This window comes from Chiloscyllium punctatum, chromosome 3 (assembly GCF_047496795.1).
Source record: "Chiloscyllium punctatum isolate Juve2018m chromosome 3, sChiPun1.3, whole genome shotgun sequence".
Classification (NCBI taxonomy): domain Eukaryota; kingdom Metazoa; phylum Chordata; class Chondrichthyes; order Orectolobiformes; family Hemiscylliidae; genus Chiloscyllium; species Chiloscyllium punctatum.
Genome location: NC_092741.1, coordinates 127,773,617 through 127,799,869, shown reverse-complemented (window position 1 = coordinate 127,799,869; position 26,253 = coordinate 127,773,617). Strand labels below are relative to the sequence as shown.

The following is a 26,253-nucleotide window of genomic DNA, read 5'->3' as shown; positions in this document are numbered from 1 at the left end:
CTAGTCGGGATGACTGTTGTTGACTTGGAGTAGAACATTCAGGTGATGATGGTCTTGTGCATCTTTCTAAGTCGTAGAAGTTGTGACTTCTTGAACTGATGTTGAAGGAATCGTGGTGTGTTATCACAGAGCAACTTATCAATGGCACACACTACAGCCACTGTGCATTGGTGGTGGAGGGAATGAATATTGGATGCACTAACTGAGGTGGCAATCCAGGAGACTGCTTGGTCCTGGATGGTGTCCAACATCTTGAGTGTTATTGGAGCTGCATTCATCCAGGCAAGTGGTAAGTATTCCAACACACTTCTGACTTGTGCATTATAGATAACAGGCAGGCATTGAAGAGTCAAGAAGTGAGTTATTCACTGCAGAATTCTTAGCCTTTGGTTCTTCCGTTATAACTGATATGGCTGTTTCAGTTCAGCTTCCAGTCAGTAACAAGTGCTAGAATGTTGATAGGTGGAGATTCAGTCTGATACTATGCTGAAGAGTTAGTTAATGTGTGCAAGTATTCTGAATGAGCTATGAATTATTAGCATAAGCCTAACAGACAGAGGTTATTTGGAAAAAATATTACTTGACTCACAGGAAAACAGATGTGCAAAAAATATTCCAATTATAACTTGTTGAAATGGAGTGTCTCAGCCACTTCCAAAAGACACCAGATAGATATTGGATTGGTAGCTTTATTGGTTGCTTTATGGATCAGAATGAATCAACAATGTATAGGTTTCTTTGTTATGAAGACAGTGATAGTGCGTTTTCTGAGTGGCTGCCCAGAAATTGATCTTGCTCATTGTCCTAATGACCTTTCTGAGTTCACCTTGTTCCATGAGATTTAAAACTTGCTCTGTTCTAGAGATAATTCAAATCCCTTTGTTATAAACTAGATTTTTAAAGTCTTAACATCTGTCTGGAAACAATGCCATATAGGATGTTGGAATTGTGCAACAAGGAGGTTGACTGCAATATTGCCATTTATATTGGGCTAGCTACATCTTCAAATCTGATCATGGGGAAGTTGGAAGTTCCTGCATGAATGAACCAGGATTTTATTTCAACAGCAGGAAAGAGGAAATATTGCCCATCTCATAACTGACACCAAAGATCCAGAAAATTTTAAAAAACTGAGCAAATTTAAGGAGGAGTTGGACAGGTTTTCAATTAGTTATGACTAAAGGATTACGGGGTACAGGTAGAAAAGTTGAGTTGAGGTAGAGATGAGATCAAACATGATCATATTAAATGATGGAGCAGGGTTCAGGGGCCGAACTATTTCCTGCTCCTCGTACTTAGGTTCTTCTTTTCTAACTGTCTTGGTGCTCCTTCCTGGTTGAAGAATCTTTCTGGGCCTGATAGAGGCATGTTTGTCTCTGCTTGTGCTTGCACTTTCTTGAATCTCTTTGCCAGTTGTATTTATTTTTATAGTTACATTCCTTTTCATGGAATAATAAGTAAGCCAATGCAGGTTCTCTGAACTGACAGTCAGAGGAAGGAATTATAGAGATTTTTCTGCCGTTCCTCAGTCAGCAGAATGTCTTGAAAATGCCTCATTTGAACAGTTATTCATGGATGAAAGAATGAGGTGTAAAGTAAGTTGGGCCTTGTGTCAGGAAAATCTCAGTGGTGTACAAATATGGTACACATAAACTATGGGTTGAATCACATAGTTTTTTGGCTGAGTGTAAGGAGCATGGAGATTTTTGCGTGAACGTTTTACTGCAAGATCTAATAGCTTTCATTGCCATGTTATAAATTTGCTTCATTCATTACCCACCTAACCCCTATGGTAGCCTCCTCATCCAACTTGATCCCATCTAAGTACGCGTCACTCTCAAGAACACCTTCCCTCTCAGTGAATATCCTGGAATTGAGTGGCAGCCCTTGCACCCATACCATCTTTAAAAGCCGTCGTACACCCAGACAAGCAGTCAGCCTGGAACTGCACTGCATGGTTCTGGGCATTTGCTGCGGCATGCCAGACCAGAAGAATTCAACTGCCCACTGTGTGGGCAATGACTGGAAGATTCTGCTGGGCGAGGTGGTGTACAGGTAGGATGTCCTCTTTTCCCAGAGCCAACAGCCTGGTCCGAGGTTGCCACCTTGAGCAGTGCAGTTGGAGCCATCTGAAAGAATGCACAGCACTCTACTACCTCAGTCACTCATATTTCTACTGCTACACTTACTTTTCACCAAGGCTCATGTTCTATCGCACTCATGGTTACTTGCAAATACCTTCCCAATTGCTATCATCCCGCTTGCATGGTCACTGCATTGCCGACTCAGCTGCTGGGAACACCCTCCCACACCAGAAATAACAATTGTAACACCACTTTCCTCTCCCTTGATACCTGCCTTTCTCTCCTTTCAGGACGAAAACAGCCCACAGTAAGGCAGAAAAAAACCCAACATGGGTGGGAGTATGCCAACATTTAGCTCTTCACCCCTCATGTGGAGGGCATCTTGATCCTGGGCTAACACTCGCTGAATTAAGGCTTTAGACCTTGACTTGATTAAGGCTGAAGTAATTGAATAAAGGCAGAAGTAATCTGAGTCTGCTACTTCTGTCAAATGAGGCAAGTACTAAAAGACAATGTTAGGCAGGGATGCTGTAAAGGTCCAGGCAGGCACAGAGTGAGTGAGCACTATGACAGCACACAAACAAGCCAGAGACTCAGCCTTGTCCATTCTTATGAGCTGCATACTTGTCCCTGAGCATACAGAATCCCTCCTGCAGTGCTGGAATGATAACTTTGAGTGGAGCATTACCGTAAGTGGATCAGAGAATTGCCAAGAGGTTTCTTAGAGGCCTGCACATGTTAGATGCTAATATTCGTGAACTTGGGTATGCGGGGCCTTGTTCTTTTGAACAGCATAAAGCACATTGTATTTCTATCTCCCTCCAGTATTGAAGAATAGTCATATTGTGTGTAAAACCATGACTCTTTTTTTCTCCAAAGATGCTTTTAGACCTGCATTTTATTTCAGTAATGTATTTTTTGGAATCAGTCAGCCAGTCAGGATTCAGATGCAAAAAATATGGAGAGAAGTTATGTTTCAGAGAGTTTATGTTAAAATATTGCACACTAATTATCCAGCAGAAACATAGCACCTTGTGTGAGGTACTGGCCCAGATCAAACCGGATGATTGACTTCTATACAAAGCTTTTGGTCTCATTTCTTTTTCTCTTATTTCTCTTATTTCTATTTCTCTTATGGTAGGCCTTCTCGATTTTTGAAATACTCCAAGGAGTTTTGATCAGAGATTTTCTTCATTCCTTTTTTTCTACCACCTAAGGCAATTAGCTTCACAAAAGTTACTTTATCCCATTTTGTCAGGGGTGCATGCCTGAATTGACAAAGCCTTTTAATCCTCTCACAATTTATGTTCTTTCAGAATACCTTGTTGGTCATCAAGTTCATTGCCTAACTTTGGGTGAACTAAAGGCCCATTTTAGATGCCCTTCTTCTACAATTATTCTTTTCGACCCACATGATGTAACCAGGTCTGGTTTGTCTTACCTAATATCTTCCTTCTCAGTTCCTGATCTGATTTTCTCAGACTCCTCTTCCTTTTCCATTACATTCCATATCACACCACTATCCAGAAGGCTTGACTGATTTCACTCACAATTATTATTTTTTGTTCATCAGATCTGTTAACAGAAATCATAATGGCCAGTCCTGCCACTTTTCTTACACCTTTCGTAGGCTGATGATCAGAGTCATCGTTCGCTATAGGCACATCTTCTGGAAATAGCCACTTCACTAAGCATTTCAGGTCATTAAAGTTAAATGAAAAGCCTCGAACAGTTTCACACATTTCTTACCTCTTCCAACTATGGGTTTTTCTTCAAACAAGCCAAATCTATTGAAGATTCTTTTCAAAGACTATGAAACCTTTAGCCATTTTCAGCAAAAATGAACTGAGCACACAATAAACTTAAAACACTAACTCATCCTTTACCTATTTGTAGCTAGGTATTCTGTGATTGTACCTCGTTACCCTGTACCTAGGATGGCACTGTATATCGGTGACATTGTTACACTGTAACTAAATTGAAGAAGTTGTACCGAGGGAGCTTTGTACCTTGGATGGTGCTAAAAGTGTACTCATTTTAGTACATGAGGTAATATATCTAATTCTAACTCTATTTAATGTCAATAAGTATGTTTATTTCTTAACATTTCTTAACAATTACATTTAAAAGGCATCTGGTTGGGTGCATGAATAGGAAGGGTTTAGAGGGATATGGGCCAAGTGCTGGCAAATGGGACTAGATTAATTTTGGATATCTTGTCAGCATGGAGGAGTTGGACTGAAGGGCCTGTTTCCATGCTGTACATCTGTACGACTTTATGACTCTAGGTGGTTCACTCATACCAGAGGACAAAAACAGGTTGTTGGCATGAAAACATTGATGTTGTGAAGCCAAATCCTGTTTTTTAGCCAAAGTGTTAAGAAATTATTTCCTCCTCCTCCTCTGGTCCATCTTACATCTGGAGAAGACAGATCCCTGAAGAAGACTGCCACCTACGAGGACCACTTGATGAAGACTACCCTCTGACCTTAGCACTTATGATGCACCTATTTCAAGAGGCATATAGTTTACACTGTTTCGATCAGTTGTCTGAATCCTTTTCGCCACTGGCCTTGGGACATTTAGTCATGACAGCAGGATGAACAATATTCTGGTAAAACTTGAAGCTATCTTGGGCCTGTAACTTAAAAGAAATTCGAGGGTTGACATATTAATCAATCGAAACCTGCACCTCCATTCTAACTGATTAAAGACTTTAATAGCCATTTAGGTTGTTTCAATCCATTCTCATAAGTTTTATGAACCTTTGATCTTTTATTTATAAATTCCGTGTCTGATATATTCTCCCTCACTTCTTGCCTGAGGAAGGAGCGGGGTCTCTGAAAGAGTGTGGTTTCAAATAAACCTGCTGGACTATAACCCAGTGTTGTGTGATTTTTGACATTGTTCTCTTGCGTACCTCCATCTGAGGGTTAATTAATCACTCTTTCTGAGAACAACATTTCTTACTTTCCTAAAATCTGCATTGATAATAGGTTGCACATGGCACCAAATTAATCTTTGATGTGCAAATGAAATGACACGCAACGGAGCACTATAACCTCAGGGATTCTGGTTATTTCTGTAACCTTCCTTTAGAACTGTGCTTTCATCTTTATTAATTAGGAATTTGGAAAGCTATTTAATGCTGTAACATTTAAATGAGATCCAATTCTCTATTGAATCCAATAATACGATTAGATTCAAATAGAATCCAATCCGATAGTAAATACGAGGAAAATTCAGTTTCCAAGGGACCCCAATTTCCAACAATACTTCCAACATTAAAGAGGCCATTAAGCCCTTGTGCATGCCAGCATTCTGAAAGAGTGAATCACCTCGGCCCACTTTCGTACTTTTTCTCTCATTGCTGCAATTTTCTTCTCTTCGGGTGTTTATCAAGATCCCTTCTGAAAACCAAAATTCAATCTGCCACCACTACACCCTCTCATGCAGTGTATAATAGACCTTAAACATATACTGCTGAACATGTTTTTTCCTCATGTTGCCTTTGGTTCTTAGTCAATGACCATTAATCATTGCTTTATGATCCTTCTACCAATGTGAATAGTTTCTGTCTATCTACTCTGTGTAGACTCCCCAGCATTTAAACACTCTATATAAAATCTACTTTCAACATTAAACACAGACAACCACCTGATGAAGGAGCGTCGCTCCGAAAGCTATGTGCTTCCAATTAAACCTGTTGGACTATAACCGGGTGTTGTGTGATTTTTAACTTTGTACACCCCAGTCCAACACCGGCAACTTCATATCATACTTTCAACATTGTCTTTTCAAAGCAAAACAACCCCAGTTCCTTCAAAGATTCCAGGTCGTTGAAGTTCCTCATCTCTGAAACCATTCTTGTGAATCTATCCTCCATTTTTCCAATCCATTCCTTTCTTCCCTCACTGAAATTTTTTACAGGCAATAGTTGTTTGGTGATGCCAAAGCTTGTTATTTTCAAGTCATTTTATGTTTTATGCACCTTTTTAAAAGAGCAAGTGATAGTGCACTTGTCTCTGAGTCAACTAGCTGTGGGTTCAAGCCCCAACTCAAGGATCTGAAATCACAACCTAGGTTCACGATTGTTTGTCTTACAGAGGAAGTACAGTGTGGTTGGAGATTTCAGCTGCCTGCAAAAATGGATGTGAAGAATTTGGTAGTGCTCAAAAAAGCTAGGGGACCCATTTTTCATTCCAAACAGCACAGGATCAAGACAAACGTTGGGTGAAAAGCAAAATGTTGCTGAGTTTCTGGCAGAGACTCGAGCCTTGCACTTTTCAGACAGATTTCCATTTAGACATCCAGCTAAGACACATGGAATCATGGTGCATATATTGACGTACACATTGAATGAGAAGTCAAGGACCATAAAGAAATGTCTGATTGGAAATTTATCCCCTAAATCTTTAGTTTTCACTGAGGCTGATTTTATTTATTGTATACTGAAAATGTGTTGCTGGAAAAGCGCAGCAGGTCAGGCAGCATCCAAGGAGCAGGAGAATCGACGTTTCAGGCATGAACCTGAAGAAGGGCTCATGCCCGAAACGTCGATTCTCTTGCTCCTTGGATGATGCCTGACCTGCTGCGCTTTTCCAGCAACACATTTTCAGCTCTGATCTCCAGCATCTGCAGTCCTCACTTTGTCCTTTATTTATTGTATGTCAAATTTACAAGATTATTAATTATAAATGAAGTGGTATTTTAAAATCATGAAAGGTAGGCAGCAATATGGGACTTGGGTGTGCAAATATTTGAAATCTTGGATGAATATTTGGAAATAATTGAGTTGATTGATGTTCCAAAACTCCTTCTCACACATCCAATCTGTTACAGAGATCAGCAAGCACATTATGCTATTTAATCACATGCAGCCTCATATTATTGAAAGTGGTCACATTTTAAATCATTTTGCCTTTGGAGGCAGGTAAATTTGAAATATGTTTGTCATTCCCTGACTTAATATTTTTTAGTGAGCCTCCTGTCACAGGGACTCATTGTTCATCTCATCCTGTGTGTTTGTGCACGGAGGTGGGTTTGATCTTGTTATACGAGAGTGGAAAAACAAATTGCCAGGATTATCTGACACTTTCTGAGGAAGTGGGCGTTAGCAGGCTGAATGATGCGATTAAAATTTGACGGCTTTGCCACAAGTACTCCTTAAAGTTAGAGTAATTTATTTTCTTTGGCATGGTTTTGCCGATTTGCAGTAGTGTGTGAGAATACAAGGGATTATGACTCAAGTTGTCTGCAGCAGAATATAAATCTCTGAGCAGAAATCTCCATTCTAATCTCTGATTTGGGTAAGAGCAAGCTATCACTTTGATCATTTACATGAAAAGGGCCAGTTGCTGTAAGTTGTTCAAATGAAGATTTGTTAAGGGGAAATTGTGTCTAACTCACGAGCTGCCGCTTTTTGAAGAGAATACAGATAGGGTTAATGAATACTGCATTGTTGTTGTAGCGTGCATGGACTTCCAAAAGATCTACCTCATGGGATAAAAGGGAACATAGCTATGTTTCCAGGCAAAAGTGAAAGGCTTTTGCCTGAAACGCTATTTTCCTGCTCCTACCTGCTGTGCTTTTTCAGCACTACTCTAATCTTGACTCTGATAGCTATGTTTCTGCTTCGTGATAGGAAACAGACAGTATTGGTTCCTGGATATTTCTTGGATAAAGGAAGCATTGTTGGAGTTTCCCAGGGGTCAGTCTTGAGGCTATTGCTTTTTCTGGTGATCTAGATCTTTGTGTGCAGAGGACAGTTTCAACGTTTGCAGATGGCACAAAACCCAAAATAATTGTAAGCTGTATGGAAAACACTGCACACCTCCAGAAGGACATAGATAATTTAGTGGAATGGCAGATAGGTGGCAGATGTAGTTCAATATGTGAAGTGTGAGGTGATACCCGCGATACAAACAACTTGGAAAGAAATGATAAAATAATGAATATTATTTGATCGCAGGAGTAGAGCGATTGTTAAGTAAATTTGCATATGTTTTCAAAAGTGGCAGGACAATTAGATAGAGCTATCTATGAAACAGCTGTCTTCTAGACTTCATTTATAGGGGGATAGAACACAAAAGCAAGTAGTTTGTGATGAACTTATATTGGACCACTGGTTAAGTCTCAGCTGGAGTATTGTATCCAGTTCTTAGTGCCACACTTTGCAGAATGATGTTTCTGGAGAATGGAGAAAGCATAGAATAAGCTTACAAGAGTGGTTCGCGTGATGAGAAACTTCAGTTAAGAGATCATTTGGGACTATTTTCCTTGGAGAGAACAACTGAGGGGAAAATTGATCCGAGTTTTCAAAACCATAAGGTGTTGGGGCAGAGTAGCTAGTGAAAAAAATTGTGCCTGGTTGTTGAAGGGTCAAGAACCATGGAACACTGTTTTCAAGTGTTTTGAAAGAGAAGAAAAAACATTTTTGCACAGTGAGTGGTTCATGTCTGGAATGCACTGCCTGAAAGTGTGGTAGAGGCAGGTTCAATCAAGGTATTGGATGCTTATTTAAATAGAAACAATGTGCAAGACTGTAGGAAAATGGCAGGCATTTGAAAAGAAACTTGTTCATAGTACTCAAAATGCAAATACATTGGTTGAATGATCTCCATTCACAATTATATGATCCCTGTGATGTTCTGCATTTTGATATTTTAACTGTAGCCTCATTCAAGCAACTGGAAAACCAGTGAAAGAATTTTGGACTTTATGCAGGGCCTTGGTGTAAGTGTCAGATAGGTGTCATTTTGTGGGGAACAGTCAACTACAGTGATATCACCCAAATGGCCAATTAGTGATGGTTGGGAGATGTCACCATCCAATTAAGAACAGTAGATGGACTCTAGAGGCTGACGAGTTGGTGAGGGATCCTCTTGCTTGGAAGCAGCTGAAACTTTGGTTCTGATTAGAAAGGGTGCCTTCTATTCAACTTCTTAAATTTGTAAATTTAGAATCAGCAGCCGAGCCACCACAGTGCAAGGGAAGCAGACCAGACAGGCAAACTTGGCCTCAAAGCCTGCTTAAGTGTTAACTCTAATGAATTCTCTCCACTTGATGACACAGTCATAACATGTTGCATAATGTAAAGCACACCAAACCAAAACCAGTATGTGAAATTGGCCGATGGTCATCTGCTGGAATTATTTCAAAGATGGTTACCCAAAGAAAGCAAATTAACTTGGAATAGGGTAGCATGAAAACCTGTAAATGAATATTTGATTGATTAAGTTTTGTGTTTTGTAGGTGTCACCTTGGAACTAGATTCATGCTTAGACCCGGGAATTCCTGTAAATGGGCGACGACATGGAAACAACTTCTCAATTGGATCGACTGTGACCTTCAGTTGTTGCCCTGGTTACACATTAAGTGATGATGACCCTCTAATATGTGATGATAATCGTCAATGGAACCATGCTTTACCAAGCTGTGAAGGTTAGTGTCCATTTCTCAGATGTGACCACAGAAATATTTCTATTACTAATGTCACAACATATAAGGGGCATTTGTGCTACTGTTAAGAAACCTGAGAATTATTAACTTAATAATTTGAAATTGTCTTATCATTTAATTCATTGTTCATCAAAGTTATTCCTATTGAAACAATTAACATTGAACAGCCAATCAAAAACAAAATTATGGGTAGAATTAAAAGTTAGAATGAAGAGAAGTAAAAATTAGAGAGAGCAAATTTATGACCGGGTAACATAACGATTAAGAATGAGAACAAATACTAGCGACTAGATTTTGTTAATAATTCTTTAAGTTGAACGGCTAATATTTCTTGGATGAATTGATACAATTTTCAAGCCTGAGAATTTTGAGCTAAGGTTTTCATTGCGAAAGGAACTAGAAACTCAATCTATTCAATATTTCTTTTAATATATTATTAAATAATATTTGGGAATTAAGCAAACAATACAATGTCTTCTAATCATTAAGAGAGTCTCAAGTTCAGCAGCTAATACAGAAGGCAACTGGAACATTGGCCTTTATTTCTAAAAGGAATGGAGCATACAATTAAGGAGATCAGTTAGACAAAACTATACAAGCCACCAGTCAGAGCTGAAAATGTGTTGCTGGAAAAGCGCAGCAGGTCAGACAGCATCCAAGGAGCAGGAGAATCGACGTTTCGGGCATGAGCCCTTCTTCAGGAATGAGGGAAGTATGCCAAACAGGCTAAGATAAAAGGTAGGGAGGAGGGACTTGGGAGAGGGGTGTTGGAAATGCGATAGGTGGAAGGAGGTTAAGGTGAGGGTGATAGGCCGGAGTGGGGGTGGGGATGGAGAGGTCAGGAAGACGGTGCTGAGTTCAAGGGGTTGGGACTGAGACAAGGTGCGGGGAGGGGAAATGAGAAAACTGGAGAAATCTGAGTTCATCCCTTGTGGTTGGAGGGTTCCTAGGCGGAAGATGAGGTGCTCTTCCTCCAGCCATCGTGTTGCTATGGTCTGGCGATGGAGGAGTCCAAGGACCTGCATGTCCTTGGTGGAGTGGGAGGGGGAGTTGAAGTGTTGAGCCACGGGGTGGTCGGGTTGGTTGGTCCGGGTGTCCCAGATGTGTTCTCTGAAACGTTCCACAAGCAGGTAGCCTGTCTCCCCAATATAGAGGAGGCCACATCGGGTGCAGCGGTTGCAGTAAATGATGTGTGTGGAGGTGCAGGTGAATTTGTGGCGGATATGGAAGGATCCCTTCGGGTCTTGGAGGGAAGTAAGGGGGGAGGAGTGGGCGCAAGTTTTACGTTTCTTGCAGTTGCAGGGGAAGGTGCCGGGAGTGGAGGTTGGGTTGGTGGGGGGTGTGGACCTGACGAGGGAGTCACGGAGGGAGTGGTCTTTTCGGAACGCTGATAGGGAAGGGGAGGGAAATATATCCCTGGTGGTGGGGTCCGTTGGGAGGTGGCGGAAATAACAATGGATGATATGATGTATATGGAGATTGGTGGGGTGGTAGGTGAGGACCAGTGGGGTTCTGTCCTAGTGGCGATTGGAGGAGCGGGAAGTGGAGGAGATGCGGTGGAGAGCATCGCCGATCACGTCTGGGGGGAAATTGCGGTCTTTGAAGAAGGAGGCCATCTGGGTTGTACGGTATTGGAACTGATCCTCCTGGAAGCAGATGTGGCGGAGACGAAGGAATTGGGAATATGGGATGGCGTTTTTACAGGGGGCATGGTGGGAGGAGGTGTAGTCTAGGTAGCTGTGGGAGCCGGTCGGTTTATAGTAAATGTCCGTGTTGATTTGGTCGCTGGAGATAGAAATGGAGAGATCTAGGAAGGGGAGGGAGGAGTCTGAGATGGTCCAGATAAATTTGAGATCGGGGTGGAAGGTGTTGGTAAAGTTCAACCTCCTCGTGGGAGCATGAAGTAGCGCCGATACAGTCATTGATACAGCGGAGGAAAAGGTGGGGGGTGGTGCCAGTGTAGCTGCAGAAGATGGACTGTTCCACATATCCTACGAAGAGGCAGGCATAGCTGGGGCCCATGCGGGTGCCCATGGCTACTCCTTTGGTTTGGAGGAAGTGAGAGGATTGGAAAGAGAAGTTGTTCAGAGTGAGGACCAGTTCAGTCAGTCGAAGGAGGGTGTCAGTGGAAGGGTACTGGTTGGGTCGGCGGGAAAGGAAGAAGCGGAGGGCTTTGAGTCCTTCGTGTCGGGGGATGGAGGTGTACAGGAACTGGATGTCCATGGTGAAGATAAGGCGTTGGGGACCAGGGAAGCAAAAATCATGGAGGAGATGGAGGGCAAGGGTGGTGTCCCGAACGTAGGTGGGGAGTTCTTGGACTAAGGGGGACAGGACAGTGTTGAGGTATGCAGACATGAGTTCGGTGGGGCAGGAGCAGGCTGAGACAATGGGTCGGCCGGGACAGTCAGGTTTGTGGATTTTGGACAGGAGGTAGAAACGGGCAGTGCAGGGTTGTGGGACAATGTCAGACCACTAGCCAGACCACACCTGGAATAACTTGAACAATATTGGTCTCCTTTTCCGAGTTAACTTCTATTGGCATTGGAGGCAGTCCAGAGAAGGTTCACAGTATTGATTCCACCCAGAGAAGAATTTTCTTCTGAGGAGGTTAGGCTGTGGAGTTTATAAGAATGAGAAGCAAACTTCTGAAACATAAGATTTTTAGGAAGCTTGACAGTGTGGAGATAGAGAGGCTGTTTTTCCAGTGTGGGAGAGTTTTGGATCAGAGAACATTTAAGATAGAGATGGGGAAGGTTTTATTTTCTGCCAGCGGGTTATCAATCTATGGAATCTTTATCACAGAAGGCTGAGTCATTAAGTTACTCAAATCTCAGATAGGCTGGTTTTTAATAAATAAGGGAATCATGACTGAAAGGGAAAGGGCAGGAAAGTGGAGTTGGGGTTCAGATTAGCTGTCTTACTGAATGACAGAGCAAACTTGATTGGCCAAATGGCTTACTTATGCTCCTATGTCTTATGATTGTCTTAGGGTAATTGGACACTGATAACTGTTATTTTGCTGTAGTATGATACAAATTGAAAATAAAAATTTTTGTTCAACTTCTGTTAAGTCCATTCATGAGTCCAAGCATAACCACCCCCTAATAATTATCACCACCAATTATAATTAACTTTACTAATCTGCAATACGTTTGGACACAATTCCAACAATGACAATTGTGAGCAAACTTCTTCGACATTCATCCTTTTAAATGTAACAGTTGCCTATGGACTACATTTATCATTTTAATAGGAAACATCAGGGAACAGTTTGATTATTGGAATAAGGGTTACATTACAGCTGGGCATATTCTGGTTATTATTGTCTATCAATAAGTTCACATTGAATAGCTATGAGGTGTTCTGATTCATTTTTATCCAACATGTTGTGACAGACTGTAGTTTACCATTAGCATCCTCACAATCAATGAATTGGTAATTACAAATTAAATAAATATTAAACTCCTACAGCAAGGAACTTCATTTTAAAACAATTCAGTTGTGCACAGGATCCTAGGGGATAGTTTTATTTGATTTGTTTAGTGTTTTAAAATTTGCTTTCTGTTAATTTATTTTAAACTGAGTAACTCTCAGTTGCTACAGAATGCCTCATGAAACCAAAAAAACCCAACTTGTTCCATGTAGCTTTCTCAGAATAATCAAATTCTACAGTGTAGAGGCATGCTATTTGACCCATCAAGTCCACAACAACCCTCTGAAGAGCACCTCAACCAAATCCACCCCCTACCCTATCTCCTGTAGCCCTGCATTTCTCATGGCTAAATCACTTAGCCTGCATATCCTTGGACACCATGAACAATTTACATGGCCAATCTACCTAACTTGCACATCTTTGGGCTAGAGCACATGTCGGAAACCCACACAGACATAGGGGGAATGTGCAAACTCTGCACAGACAGTTACCTGACGGTGGAATCAAACCCGGGTCCCTGGTGCTATGAGGCAGCAGTGCTCACCACTGAGCCTTTGTGCTGCCCCATAACGTAGTAAAACAACCTAGGCACATCGTGAAATAAACTTTGACACTATGATGCAAAAGAAGATGTTGGGACAAATGACTTTGGCAAAAAGATAGCGGTTAAGGAACTTCATAAAGAAGGAAGAAAGAAACAGAGGTGTAGAAAGGGAATTTTGAAATTTAGTACTCTGGTGGCTAATTATTAGATTAGATTAGATTAGATTACTTACAGTGTGGAAACAGGCCCTTCGGCCCAACAAGTCCACACCGACCCGCCGAAGCGCAACCCACCCAAACCCATTCCCCTACACTTACCTCTTCACCTAACACTACGGGCAATTTAACTTGGCCAATTCACCTAACCTGCACATTTTTGGATTGTGGGAGGAAACCAGAGCACCCGGAGGAAACCCACGCAGACATGGGGAGAACGTGGAATTATGGAGCAAATAAAATCAGGGATGTTAAAGATCCCAAAATTGATGAATTATAGAGATCTTGGAAGTTGGCTCAAAGATGGAGAAGGGCGTTATCATGGAAAAAAAATTGAAACCAATGAAATTTTTAAAGTTCTAGTTGTTAGACTAAAAACTGATGTAAGTCATGGGCAATGGAAGGTTGAACTTTGATAGGTTCTGAGAGCCTTCACCTCTGTATAATCTGATCCATTGCTTCTTCACTCAAGGAGGAAAAAAAATCTCATCATGAATTTGTGCCTTAGTGATCAAGGTTCATCAACGATCATGCCCATGCCATTCAATCAATACCATTTCCAAAGAAGTCATATTGGACTTGAAACGTTAACTTTGTTTCTGTCTCACGTATGTTGCCAGACATGCTGCATTTCTCCAACACATTTTGTTTATATTTATTAAAGAGCAAACTTTATGAAAACATTATCATTGTACAACTCCCTAAAAAGTTGGGGAACATTTAAACAGAGAGGAACTGAATGTATTTCAATGATTCATTTCATTCAAATGAATGGAATATTTTAGCACTAAGTCGTTATGTAATTCAAAATAGATTGTTTTACTGTTGGGATGAAGGCTTTTATTGCTTGAAATTTAAAAGAAAGATAGAAAATAGACTCAATAAGTCATGTAGTATCTTTAGGAAAGTCACGATAGCATTTTGGCTCAAACTCTCTTCAAATAACTTAGGTCTCTAATTTCTTTTGGATTTGATATATTAAAAATAATTAGACCTGCTTCACTCTCTGCGTATTCTGCCTAGTCTGTTGAGCATTTCCAACATTTTAAATTCTTGTCACAAATAAACTGGATCTATCTTGACTCCATAATAATCAATCGATAACCATTTGCCATTATTTTGTTTTGTGCTTCAAGAATGCACATCTGGGAAATATTCTGGCACATTAAGCATGTGATAGCAGCTAGATCCTCACATGATGTAATTTTTAAAAGTTTATTAAATATTAAGAGAATAAAAGTTGAGCTAATGATTCATCATACCTTAACATCTATTGGCCCTTTTTGTGTAAAAGTTAAGCTTGGTTTTAAATCAATGTCCACATTTAATGCTTGGTAAGATAATGGTTCAAAGGGGCTTAAAGTTGATGTGATATCAATTCCCTATATTCTACTGATATCACACACATTTTATTGGTTGAGTGACTGTGTGGAGTTTGCACATTCTCCCCGTGTCTGTGTGGGTTTCCTCCGGGTGCTCCGGTTTCCTCCCACAGTCCAAAAATGTGCAGGTTAGGTGAATTGGCCAAGCTAAATTGTCCGTAGTGTTAGGTGAAGGGATAAATGTAGGAGAATGGGTCTGGGTGGGTTGTGCTTCGGTGGATCGGTGTGGACTGGTTGGGCCGAATGGCCTGTTTCCACACTGTAACTAATCTAAGCTAAACTCCAGCGTTCAGAAGGAGCAGATGCATCTGTACCAGATCCCTAAGATCCTGCTAATTACTCCTGACCAAATGTAGTGTTATGATCATAGCTGATGTTGTTATTGGACAAGTCAAATCCCTGACAGAAACCTAGTTGATAGATCACTCTTTCAGCTGTTTGGGTCTTGGTGAAGTCATCTCTCACTGAAACATAAGCACACAGAGCTGACGATTTTGCTTTAACAATAAAGATATTTATTGCAAATGAATATAAGATAAAATAGAATAATCCAAATTATCTCTTTACATTAAAAAATCATTTTTAAGCATGCATTAAAGCTACAATCATATTAAACTCATACCATTTGTTTATACATTGAAAAGGTACAAAACCGCTGTTGCACTGTACCCAAAATACATCCCTGTGACAGTATCCTGAATATCATTCAGATAGTACCCACACCAGTATTCCTGTTTCCAACATGTTGCTCGATATAAATCAGCGTGACTTCAACTTTTAGACTGGAATTGTACATAGCTTATTCCTAAAGCTATTATGCACCTGCTTAAATGTACTCACTTTCAAGTCACTGTTTTATCTAAACAATTCTGGTCTGAGGCTAACACTAACTCTTTACTCTAAGGTAATCTAGATCACTATAGTGTACATCCTTCACTTCTCAGTAGCACTTTGCTACACAGACATCTCATTCAAAAATAGGACTGCCCAAATCAGTCAAAGTAAGCCTAAAAGTTACACTTGCCCTCTCTCAGCAATGAACATTTTCAGACATTTTTTTAACCATGTTCCACAATTCTCAAACAGACCTCACAGCTCCAGTTTTTATCTTTCTGCGTTGTAAATCAATCTGAAATAAATAAAAGTCTAATGGGTTGCACAAAACCTTTTAAAAAACCTTTTAATTTTGAAGCCAGTCCACAAAATATGTTTTTGGAAGAAATCCCATAGCTAGAGAATAGCTTAAAGTTACTTATTAATTTCAGGCACTCAGAAAACCTCCTTGTTGCTAACTCAAAAACCAGACAACATAAAGATGAAGGAGTATTGGTGGCAGCAAACTACCTCAAAGAAAACCCAACCAATACTGCATATAGGTAAAGGTGCCAAATAAGAAAGATGCCAGCAGTGGCCATAGTAACTGTCCCCATAACTTGTCCGGACTTGTCCTCCCTGCCTATCTTCTTTTCCACCTATCCACTCCACCCTCTCCTCCTTGACCTATCACCTTCATCCCCTCCCCCACTCACCCATTGTATTCTATGCTACTTTCTCCCCACCCCCACCCTCCTCTAGCTTATCTCTCCACGCTTCAGGCTCACTGCCTTTATTCCTGATGAAGGGCTTTTGCCCGAAATGTCGATTTCGAAGCTCCTTGGATGCTGCCTGAACTGCTGTGCTCTTCCAGCACCATTAATCCAGAATCTGATTTCCAGCATCTGCAGTCATTGTTTTTACTATATTGTAAAATATGACAGTAATGATCAAGGGAGGAGAGGACATCGGCTCCCCATCTTACTTTTGCATATTATCAGTCAGTCACAACATTGTAAAATTTTTTTTTGTACCCAGCTTGCTCACTCCTACTAAAGTGTAGTAACAGGTTCAAAACAGAGAAACACATCCCTAGATTTTCCGGAGTAAAAGATAGGGCACTTTTATTCCCTACTAAACCTGAGAGAAAATAATAAAATGCACCATCAAAAACTCACACAAGTATTTTTAGAAGGGAAAGTGAAGTTACCCAGAACAAACAGAAAGATAAAAGAAAATGTTGTTAAAGTTCTTTGAGTTCTTGAGTTGTGTGAATGAAATCTGAGTCTATGATTGTTTTGTTTTCTCAGCAGGAACAAAATCTGTAGAATCTTAGAATTCTCAATAAATGTATGTTTTCCCAATTTCCTTTCTCAATGGGAGGTTCTTTAAAGAGATAAGGCCTTTATCTGTTTCTCCCCCAAGGGGAGAGAGAGAGAAAGAGAGGGATAACAAGGTGCAGATCCTGTCATTGTTAATCGGGTCTCATTCTCGCGCTCTCATTCTCTCTCACTTTCTCTCTTCACTGAACTTGTCTCAGTCCATGGTCAGCTAATCACAACTGATTTAGGTTTATAGGTCAATCACTTTAGTCCATGAAAGTCTCACGTATTAAATTCGATAATGGAGGTTGAGTACCTAGAATCCATGAAATTCCTTTCTCAAAATAAGATACAGGATGGCGTCGGAGAACGGTACTTTACACACTTTTCAGATCCGAGGTGCAGTGGAATAGGACTCCTCAGCCAGAGCTTGTTCGTTTCTTTTGTTTTTTCTTTTTACTCTTTTTTTTTCTTCTTTCTTCTTGGTGATGTCCTGAACTCTTGGCCACAGCACAGACCCAGCATGTCGACCCTCGGCCTGTCACAGTGGCTTCTTGGCTCAGGGTGTGGTGGCCTCTGCATGGCATGCTGTCTCCTGGCCGAGCATGAAAGTCTGTCAGCAACTATGACTGTGACGGTCTCTCGGTGGCTTGGCATGGCAATCTTTCAGCCTAGAGTGGCCTCAGTGTACACTCCTGGCCTTGAGATGATTTCAGAGTGGACTGCTGGCCTCAAGAGACTTGAGGTGAAGTCTGACTTGGTTAGGAGTCAAGGCCCAGCACTGACTAGAGGCTAGGCGCCATTGTGGACTGAGTTTGAACTTGGTTCTTATTCTGAACATTTTGTTTCTTTTTTAATGTATTTCTATGAACTGTAATGCTGGACCTTTTATTTCTTTATTCTTCTCTTTTTATTCCCAATGAATTTGTACTTAATAGTCTGTATCTAGGTAACTTTGTACCTAAGATGACACCTTGTTTTAGTGGCGACTTGTAAACTTTTTATTGTACTCATTTGAATACATGAGACAATAAAGCTAATTCTAATTCTAATTAAATAAGGAAACCATTCAACCCATTGCAAATATGTTGCTTTTCTGAAAAAGATAAACCCGTTCATTCACATGCCTTGACTATTTTCTCATAATTTCTTCAAGTAATGTTCCATTATGCTTATGAACTCAGTTATGCATGCCTGTAAGAGTAATGGTCCAAACACTGATGCATGATTGACAGCAATGTTCATACCCTTCCATTTGAAAAATATCCATTCACTATTGTCCACTGGCATTTAACTAAATCTTTATCAGTGCTGTCACATCATTTTGAATATTCAGTTTTATCAACAAGCTTCTGATATGCAACCTTATTCAATTAATTTTGCAAATCTATTGCATTTCCTCTATCACTTGTGCTCTGCCAGTTCCTTGAACATGCAACTCAGAAGTTTGTCGGATACAACTTGTTTTTCACAAGTTTGTGCTTATTGGCTTTATTTTACTTTAGATAAAAATAACGTAATCTGTTATTCCATAATATATAAAAATTAACTCATATTGACTTGTCCGCTGGTCAGTTGATTTGTGAGCAGTGTGATTCTGGCAGTGTCATCTCTCTAATGAGAGAGCAGTCCTATGGTTTGGTAAGACTATGGCAGCTTGATATGAAATTGAATAGAAATTTCAATATAAATTCAATTCCAGAATCAGGCCACACAGCCATACAAGTCCATTTCAGCGTATATGCTCTAGCTGAGTAAAAATGTATCTGTGTTATTTGTATTTTTTATTTATTTAGTGGCTATGGGCATCATTAGCTGGCATTTATTATCTTTCCCAAGTTGCCTTCGAGAAGGTGGTGGTGAGCTGGTGTATCAACTACTCCATGTGATACTGAATTTGACATTTTATTATTCTTTTGCATCGTGGTTTCTTTCGATTTCCCAGTTGGATTTGTTTGTGATTATCTTACCAAATACGAATTTTGTCTGCAAAAAATGAAAACTTCATCTTCAAGCCTGTCTGATCAAACCTTTGCATAAACATCAGAACCATGGGGTCACCCTTTAGTTTTCTCTTTTCCAGACTATTCAATCTTCACTGATATGTACAACTTCTCAATTCTGTCATAAGTCTGGTCAATCCTCTTGTTATATCTCTGCATCCTTTCTGTGATTTAAACACCAGAACCATTCTAAGTGTGGTCTCATTAATGTTAAATATGTTTATCATACTTTCTCTAATTTTCATTTCTACCCTTCTTAAACACAAGCCCCAAATGATGGATTTGCCTTTTTGTTAAACTGTGTTGCTGCTTTTAGCATTATGGATATCTCTATTCCTTGTTCCCATTGCTCTGTTATCCCGTTCACTGTGTAACTTTCAAAGAGTCTGCTTCCTCCTTACTTTTGGATCAAATTGTAGCATGATACATGTATCTTTATTGAAGTAGTATTGCCGATTGCATGCCCTTTTTCCAAGTCTTATGACATTGGATAGAATAGAGATAAGGAAGACTTTCAGTTTGATAATTTACATTGAATTTATATGGACACATAAGCAGGAATCAGTCATGAATCTTCTTTATGTCATGTTCTCATATGAGCCAAGATTCTTGCCTGTTCACCAATGAGGCCAATTAGTGTGAACTTCACAATTAAAACATTCATAAATGTGTCTCTTGACCTTGAGTTTATACTTTGATTTGCGCTGCTATGTTATCCCTCAAGATTCTTCAGCCAAATTCTGCATGCTGTTTAAAAAAATGGTGCGACTATTTCTAGGAAGGATAGATTTGTGTAAAAGTGCTCATAGTGGGGAACTATGCCTCAAAGACAGTACAGATCAGAGATTGATGTCACAATATTCAGTGAATGTTCTCCTTATATATGTTACATGCTAAGAGCACTGCTCAGGTGTGTTTACCTATCATGATACTTCAACTTTTCACAAATTTTACTAAAGTAGAAATTTTAATTTGAAATCTGTTGCAGTCTCTTAAGCTGATTGAATATTGCAGCCACACCACAAAGTTGTTATTCAGGTTGAAATATTAAATAAAGCACTGCAGTAAAATTCAATAGTTAGAAATTGCCAATACTGCAATAACTGACTGCAATTACGACAGTGAACTGATTGCTTACATTGAAAATCTTAACAGCAATCTTCAGTTTCCATTAGATCCTAATAGGCCAGAAGAAACCAATTTTTGTCTGTCTAAAGCATTTATACTGCCTGCATATTAACTGTGCTTCTTGACTTGAAATTTTGAAAGTATTTATTCAAGTTCAGATGCAGGAGAAAGACTTGGCATTGTGCAATGGTTTACAAAAGTTAATTTAAAATCAGGTAAGAGTTATAATACAGAGAAGTTAATATTGAAATCATTCTTGGGTTATTATTTATACCACAGTAACTTCAAGGTGAACAGTTTAATAGGACAGAAATGTGCTGCTTTTCATTTTTTTCAAACTGTCAGCCAGTTTTATCCCTGACGCAGTGAAATGGAGTTGTGACAAATGTAACATACATTGTACAAGGAATTTGTATGAGTACAGATTTCATTTGTATTAGAGTTCTTTTTTGTTTGCTGTTCATTGAACTTTCTAATGTTGTAATGTACTGTTTCTGTTTCTTTCGATTTCTATATATAAAGATAGATTCGTGCTAAAATCACAATCTATTATTTATTTTCTGTTAAATCCTAAGGGATGGGGCAAAGGAGTTGTTTCTTTCACAACTGTTACAAAAAAGGCCTTTTTTCTTTGTTTTAGCTTTCTGCGGTGGCTATGTTCGTGGTACAAGTGGAACTATTCTGTCTCCTGGATTTCCAGATTTTTATCCTAATTCCTTGAACTGCACTTGGATAATTGAAGTTTCACATGGAAAAGGTAGATCCAACTGCTTTTCTTCACAGCATCTTCCTCTTCAGTGACAACACCCCAAAAATAATTGTTTAAGAAATTTAAAACTGTGTCAGTGAAAACCGCTCTAAACGTTTTGAACTGAATAATAAGGGTTCAATTATTCAGTTGCACCCTTGAAGATATATCTGTCATCGCTCCCCAGTTTAGCTTATATGTGACTGCAGGTCCACATACAGTGGTTGATTGAAACCTCAGGAATGGCAGAGTCGGTCATTCTGTTGTATCAAACCTTTACTTGGCAGCTCAGGAAGGCCATTGCCGCCACATCAGAGTAACTAGAGATTGGCAATAAATACTGCTGATGAAGAAATGTCGACAATCTGAAAGTGTTATTTTGTTTTGCATGAATGTATTAATTGAAAGACTATGTAAAAGAAATGAACTCTCTTTATGAATCAAAAGTTACTTTTTTAACTGACTGGACAAATTGGAATTGATGTACCAGTGCTGGCAGGGACCAATGTCACTTAAATCTCTGTTTCAGTATTTCTTTTGTTTATTTTCAGGTGTGCAGTTGGTATTTCACACATTCCACCTTGAGAGTTCTCACGACTACTTAATTATCACAGAGGATGGGAGCTTCACCAATCCTGTAGCAAGGCTCACAGGCTCTGCCCTGCCTCCAACTATTAATGCAGGTCTATTTGGAAATTACACAGCACAACTACGTTTCATCTCGGACTTTTCAGTTTCTTATGAGGGATTCAACATCACGTTCTCAGGTAGGACACCTTACATTCACTCAACCTATTCAAGTTATGTGAAACTGAAAATGTAAATCAAAAGAAGACGTGAAAAGATACCTCTGAACATGATGTAAAGCAACCCGCTGAATACTAGTCATTTTACGACAAAATTTTAGCTATTACTCTGAATGTTCCAGACTACCAATATCATCATGATTAATTGAAAGAAAAATAAGTAACTTAAATGACTGGATTTACAGAAAACAGTAAATGATACATAAATCCTCTGCATAATGATTTACAAAATATCCAATGTTTTGTATTATGAGTGGATTGAAAATATTTACAGGCATGAACAGAAAAAATAATTTGGTGATTGTTATGAATTTTCATTATTTGGCAAAGTGAGGTTTCTATTGAATGGAATACTTCAGCTATAGTTTCTTATTGGGTAACTCTTCATTTCTGACAAGAATATTGGAGAGATGAAAACAAACTATTCTAATTATTCATTAATGTCCATTTCTATTCTTCTGTTTTAGAGATTATCTTTTGGATCCATCCATAACCACCAATTTCAAAAAATAACTAGAAAAGTGTTTCATGTTATTGCAACATTCATTTGTTTTATTGATTTGGAGTATTCTCTTTGCAGAGTATGAATTGGAGCCTTGCGATGATCCTGGCGTTCCTGCTTTCAGCAGAAGAATTGGATTTCAGTTTGGAGTAGGGGACTCATTGACCTTTTCCTGCTTTCCTGGATACAGACTTGAAGGTGCTACTCAGATCACCTGTTCTGGAGGAGGACGGCGTGTATGGAGTGCACCTCTTCCAAGGTGTGTGGGTAGGTGGTCACATGCTTTCATTTCATGCATCCTAAAGTTGAGTTTACTCGAGATTTTGCTAGGAAAAGTCCAGGCACAAAAATAGGCCTCCCTGCAACATGATAGTACTCACAATATCAATCAATTCCAATAATTCCTTAATTTCACAGTGACAGCTCTTGGAAGCATTTGTTAAAAGTCACATTGTTAAATTTGAAGAAAAAGTTGATTATAATAAGTAAATACACCAAAGTTAATTGAGGTTAACTATGAAATCATGATGCTTAATCCTTGGATAACACATATGGGATTCAAATTAAAATCCTGTTATATATAGATTTCTTTTTTGGATACTGTTTGAAAGTTTTTTTTACACAATGAAGTACAAACCGAGATATGGTTCAAATTCAAAAAAGATGCAACTGCTGCAATGTAACTCAGGTGGGCCCTGAGCAGATTAAGAAATTGCAGAACAAAAGCCACTTCGAAGAGGCATTAAGGATTGCAAAGACACAGAAACTATTCACAAAACATACAAGTTGTGCTCAAAGCAGGACAAGTGGTCACAGGAACGTTTGAAACTGACTGATATGGAACTTCTCTTCGTTGGTAGCATGTGATTACTGAAAAACGTGTTTGTTAATCATAGGTTTAACTCAATGAGTTGGATGTGGTGGGAAGTAGGGAATAGTAAGTTCAGCATGGCTTCCTGTGATCACATACAGATGTCCCCTGACCTGTTTAATCACTGAAGGAAGTTTCTGCATAAAAGTAATGAAGCAAAACAGAAGAATATTCATATACTCTGTGTTTCATTGTCTAACTTAGGATGCTCTCCTCCGCCCCACAGGTGCAAGAACCACCGCATCCCATGAGGCATTTAATCACCGAAGTCTGGGTCTATATTCAAAACCTTCATGTCCATTTTTGACCTAAAATTGATCCTTTTTTTAATTGAAGAGATAATACTTTTGCATCACCAGACGATTCTGTGTTCTCTCATTCTGCGCTTACAGTATGAGATGTGACGTCTATTTATATCATCTACATCTTCCAACATTTCCTGAAAGATCACCATCATGGTGATCATAAAATATTCTTTCTCGCTGCAGGAAAAAAGTTTATTTTTCTGAGCAGAATCATAATGCAGAGCCCCAAGTGCTTAAACTGTGAGTGGTGCTCAGTTTTAAACCTCTACAATTCACTCACCAATGTCTTCATTTGAGGTTGAAGCCTAAAATTACACATTTTTAAAATGTAGTCTCACCCATGACACAGGCAAATTTGTAACCATTTCTTTAACAGCTAAAGGCTTTTGTATCTAAACAATTCAGATGAATAATGATCACTGCAGCTCATGTTGTGAGAGAGAGAGGATTTGCCTGTTTGGATATTTCCATGATTACCCCTCAGGTGCAGCACAAATGTAAGAGATGGGTTGTTCACATTTTTCTTGAACTGGGTTACATCAATGTCATGAGAAAACTTGATCTGCTCTTGACTGAAATCTGTATGCAAACTTCAGTCAAAATATTAGTGAGGCTTTAGGCCTGTGTCTGTGGTTAAGATTTCTGTCCTTTAAGAAACTGTTTCTCCAAACACAAGATGAAGGAAATTTTGCTGTTATGTGCAGGTTGACTTGGGAAGGATTAGATTAGCCTCTTATATAGGGACTAGATTAGATTCTTATTATATAATTCTTGCATAATAAGAATTATGTAAACCTTCTTATACATTATTTAGTTTCTGTGTTGAATAATTTCTTCACTATGAACAAAAAACTTCGAAATAAAGCCTGGATACTATGATATCCACATCTTGTTTTATTTGTTAATAGGGTGTGAACACTGGTGGTGAGGCCATCATTTGTTGACCATTCCCAAATGCCTTGAAGAAGGTGGCTGTGTGAGCCTCCCTGTGAACTGCCGCAGTCATGTATCCTACAAGCATCATCAGTATTGTTTGTGAGGGGGTTCCTTGAATTTGAACAGTGAAGAAACTGTATTATGATTCCAAATGCGATAATTCCGAGTCAGGATGGTGTGTAACTTGGAGTGAACTTGTAGGTGGTGTTCCCCTCTGTCTCCTGCCCTTGTAATTCAAGATTATAGAGATTATGTTTAAAAGGTGCTGTCAAATTAGGCTTGGTGAGTTGCTACAGTACATTTTATTAATGGTACATATTACTGCTGCTGTCTATTGTTCGTGAGCATAATGCATTTTAAAGCAATTGATGAAGTATCAACCGGGTGGTCATTTTTTTCCTGCATTGTTTTGAGTTCGATGAGTAATGCTGGTGCTGCGCTTAACATTCAATTGGAGAGTATTGTATCGCACCCTTAACTTGTGCCTTATAGATAGTGGACAGACAAGGGGGCTCAGGAAGTGAATTATTCATCACATAATTCTCAACCTCTGACCTGCCTTGCAGCCACAGCCACTAACTTGTCCAGTTAAGCTTCTGGTCAATGATAACCCTGACGATGTTGTTATCAAAGGATTCAGCATCAGTAATGCCATTAATGTCAAGGGGAGGTGGTTAGATTTCCTCTTTTTGGAGCGAATCCATTGATAACCATCAGTATCTCTAACCTTATAATGGAGAGAAGAGAATAGACAGGTAGGTAAAGACAGTTGATTCTTGGACACTGCTCTTAGGAACTCCTGCAGTGATGTTCTGGGATTGAGGTGATAGATCTTCAACAACTATACCACTATCCTTTGTACTAGTATGACTCTAACAACTGAAGAGCTTTCATCTGATTTTCAGTTACTTCAACTTAGACAGACTCCTTGGTGACTTACTTAGTTGAAGGACACCTTAACATTAGGGATATACTGTCTTATTCCCCCTCCAGCATTCACTTCTTTTGGCAGGATTGGAGCAAGGGAGATCAAGACTGTAATGAAAGCTGGAACCAAATGCCGTGGCAGAATGTAGACTGAGGATCGATGAGCAGGTTATAGCTGAGTAGTGTTGTTAGATAGTACTGCTGATGATTGTCAGAGTCTGCCTTTTGTGCACAGCAACGATCAGGGCATTTTTCAACATTGTAGGTGTAAATGTAAAAGTTGTAGCTGCATTGGAACAAGTCAGGCTTTTGCCAATAAGTATTCCATGCCTTCAGCTGTAGCTTGACATCAGATGAAGTGAATTGAATTAGCTGAAATTTGCCATCTGTAATGTTGGAGATGTCATGAAAAATAAGACAGTGATCATGCACTTAACAGATCTGCTTGAAGTTGGTTGTGAATGATTAAGCTTCAATGTTTGCATTGACATGCTGACTTGTCCAACATTTTAATTGAAGATATTTGTGTAGCTTCCTTTCCTGAATATTTATTGATTTTTCCACCATCAGTCACAAATGGATGTGGCACATCTGCTTCTTTTGGATCCATTGGTTGTGGGGTTGACTCACTGTTCCTAAATGAAGGGCTTTTGCCCGAAACGTTGATTTCGCTGCTCGTTGGATGCTGCCTGAACTGCTGTGCTCTTCCAGCACCACTAATCCAGTATTTGGTTTTCAGCATCTGCAGTCATTGTTTTTACCTCACTGTTCCT

The 26,253-nt window shown here is 39.5% G+C and overlaps 1 protein-coding gene across 3 annotated transcripts in view; it reads left to right on the top strand.

Annotated features, from left to right (window-relative positions):
• The window catches only part of LOC140464913 (CUB and sushi domain-containing protein 1-like), a 2,358,623-nt gene that overhangs the window by 1,857,225 nt on the left and 475,145 nt on the right, over positions 1-26,253 (top strand). For all 3 annotated transcript variants that reach the window (XM_072560545.1, XM_072560536.1, XM_072560527.1), the window contains exons 18-21: positions 9,339-9,527; positions 21,026-21,142; positions 21,685-21,900; positions 22,520-22,708. In XM_072560545.1, the coding sequence (XP_072416646.1) occupies positions 9,339-9,527; positions 21,026-21,142; positions 21,685-21,900; positions 22,520-22,708 (711 nt within the window). The remainder of the gene's footprint in view (positions 1-9,338; positions 9,528-21,025; positions 21,143-21,684; positions 21,901-22,519; positions 22,709-26,253) is intronic.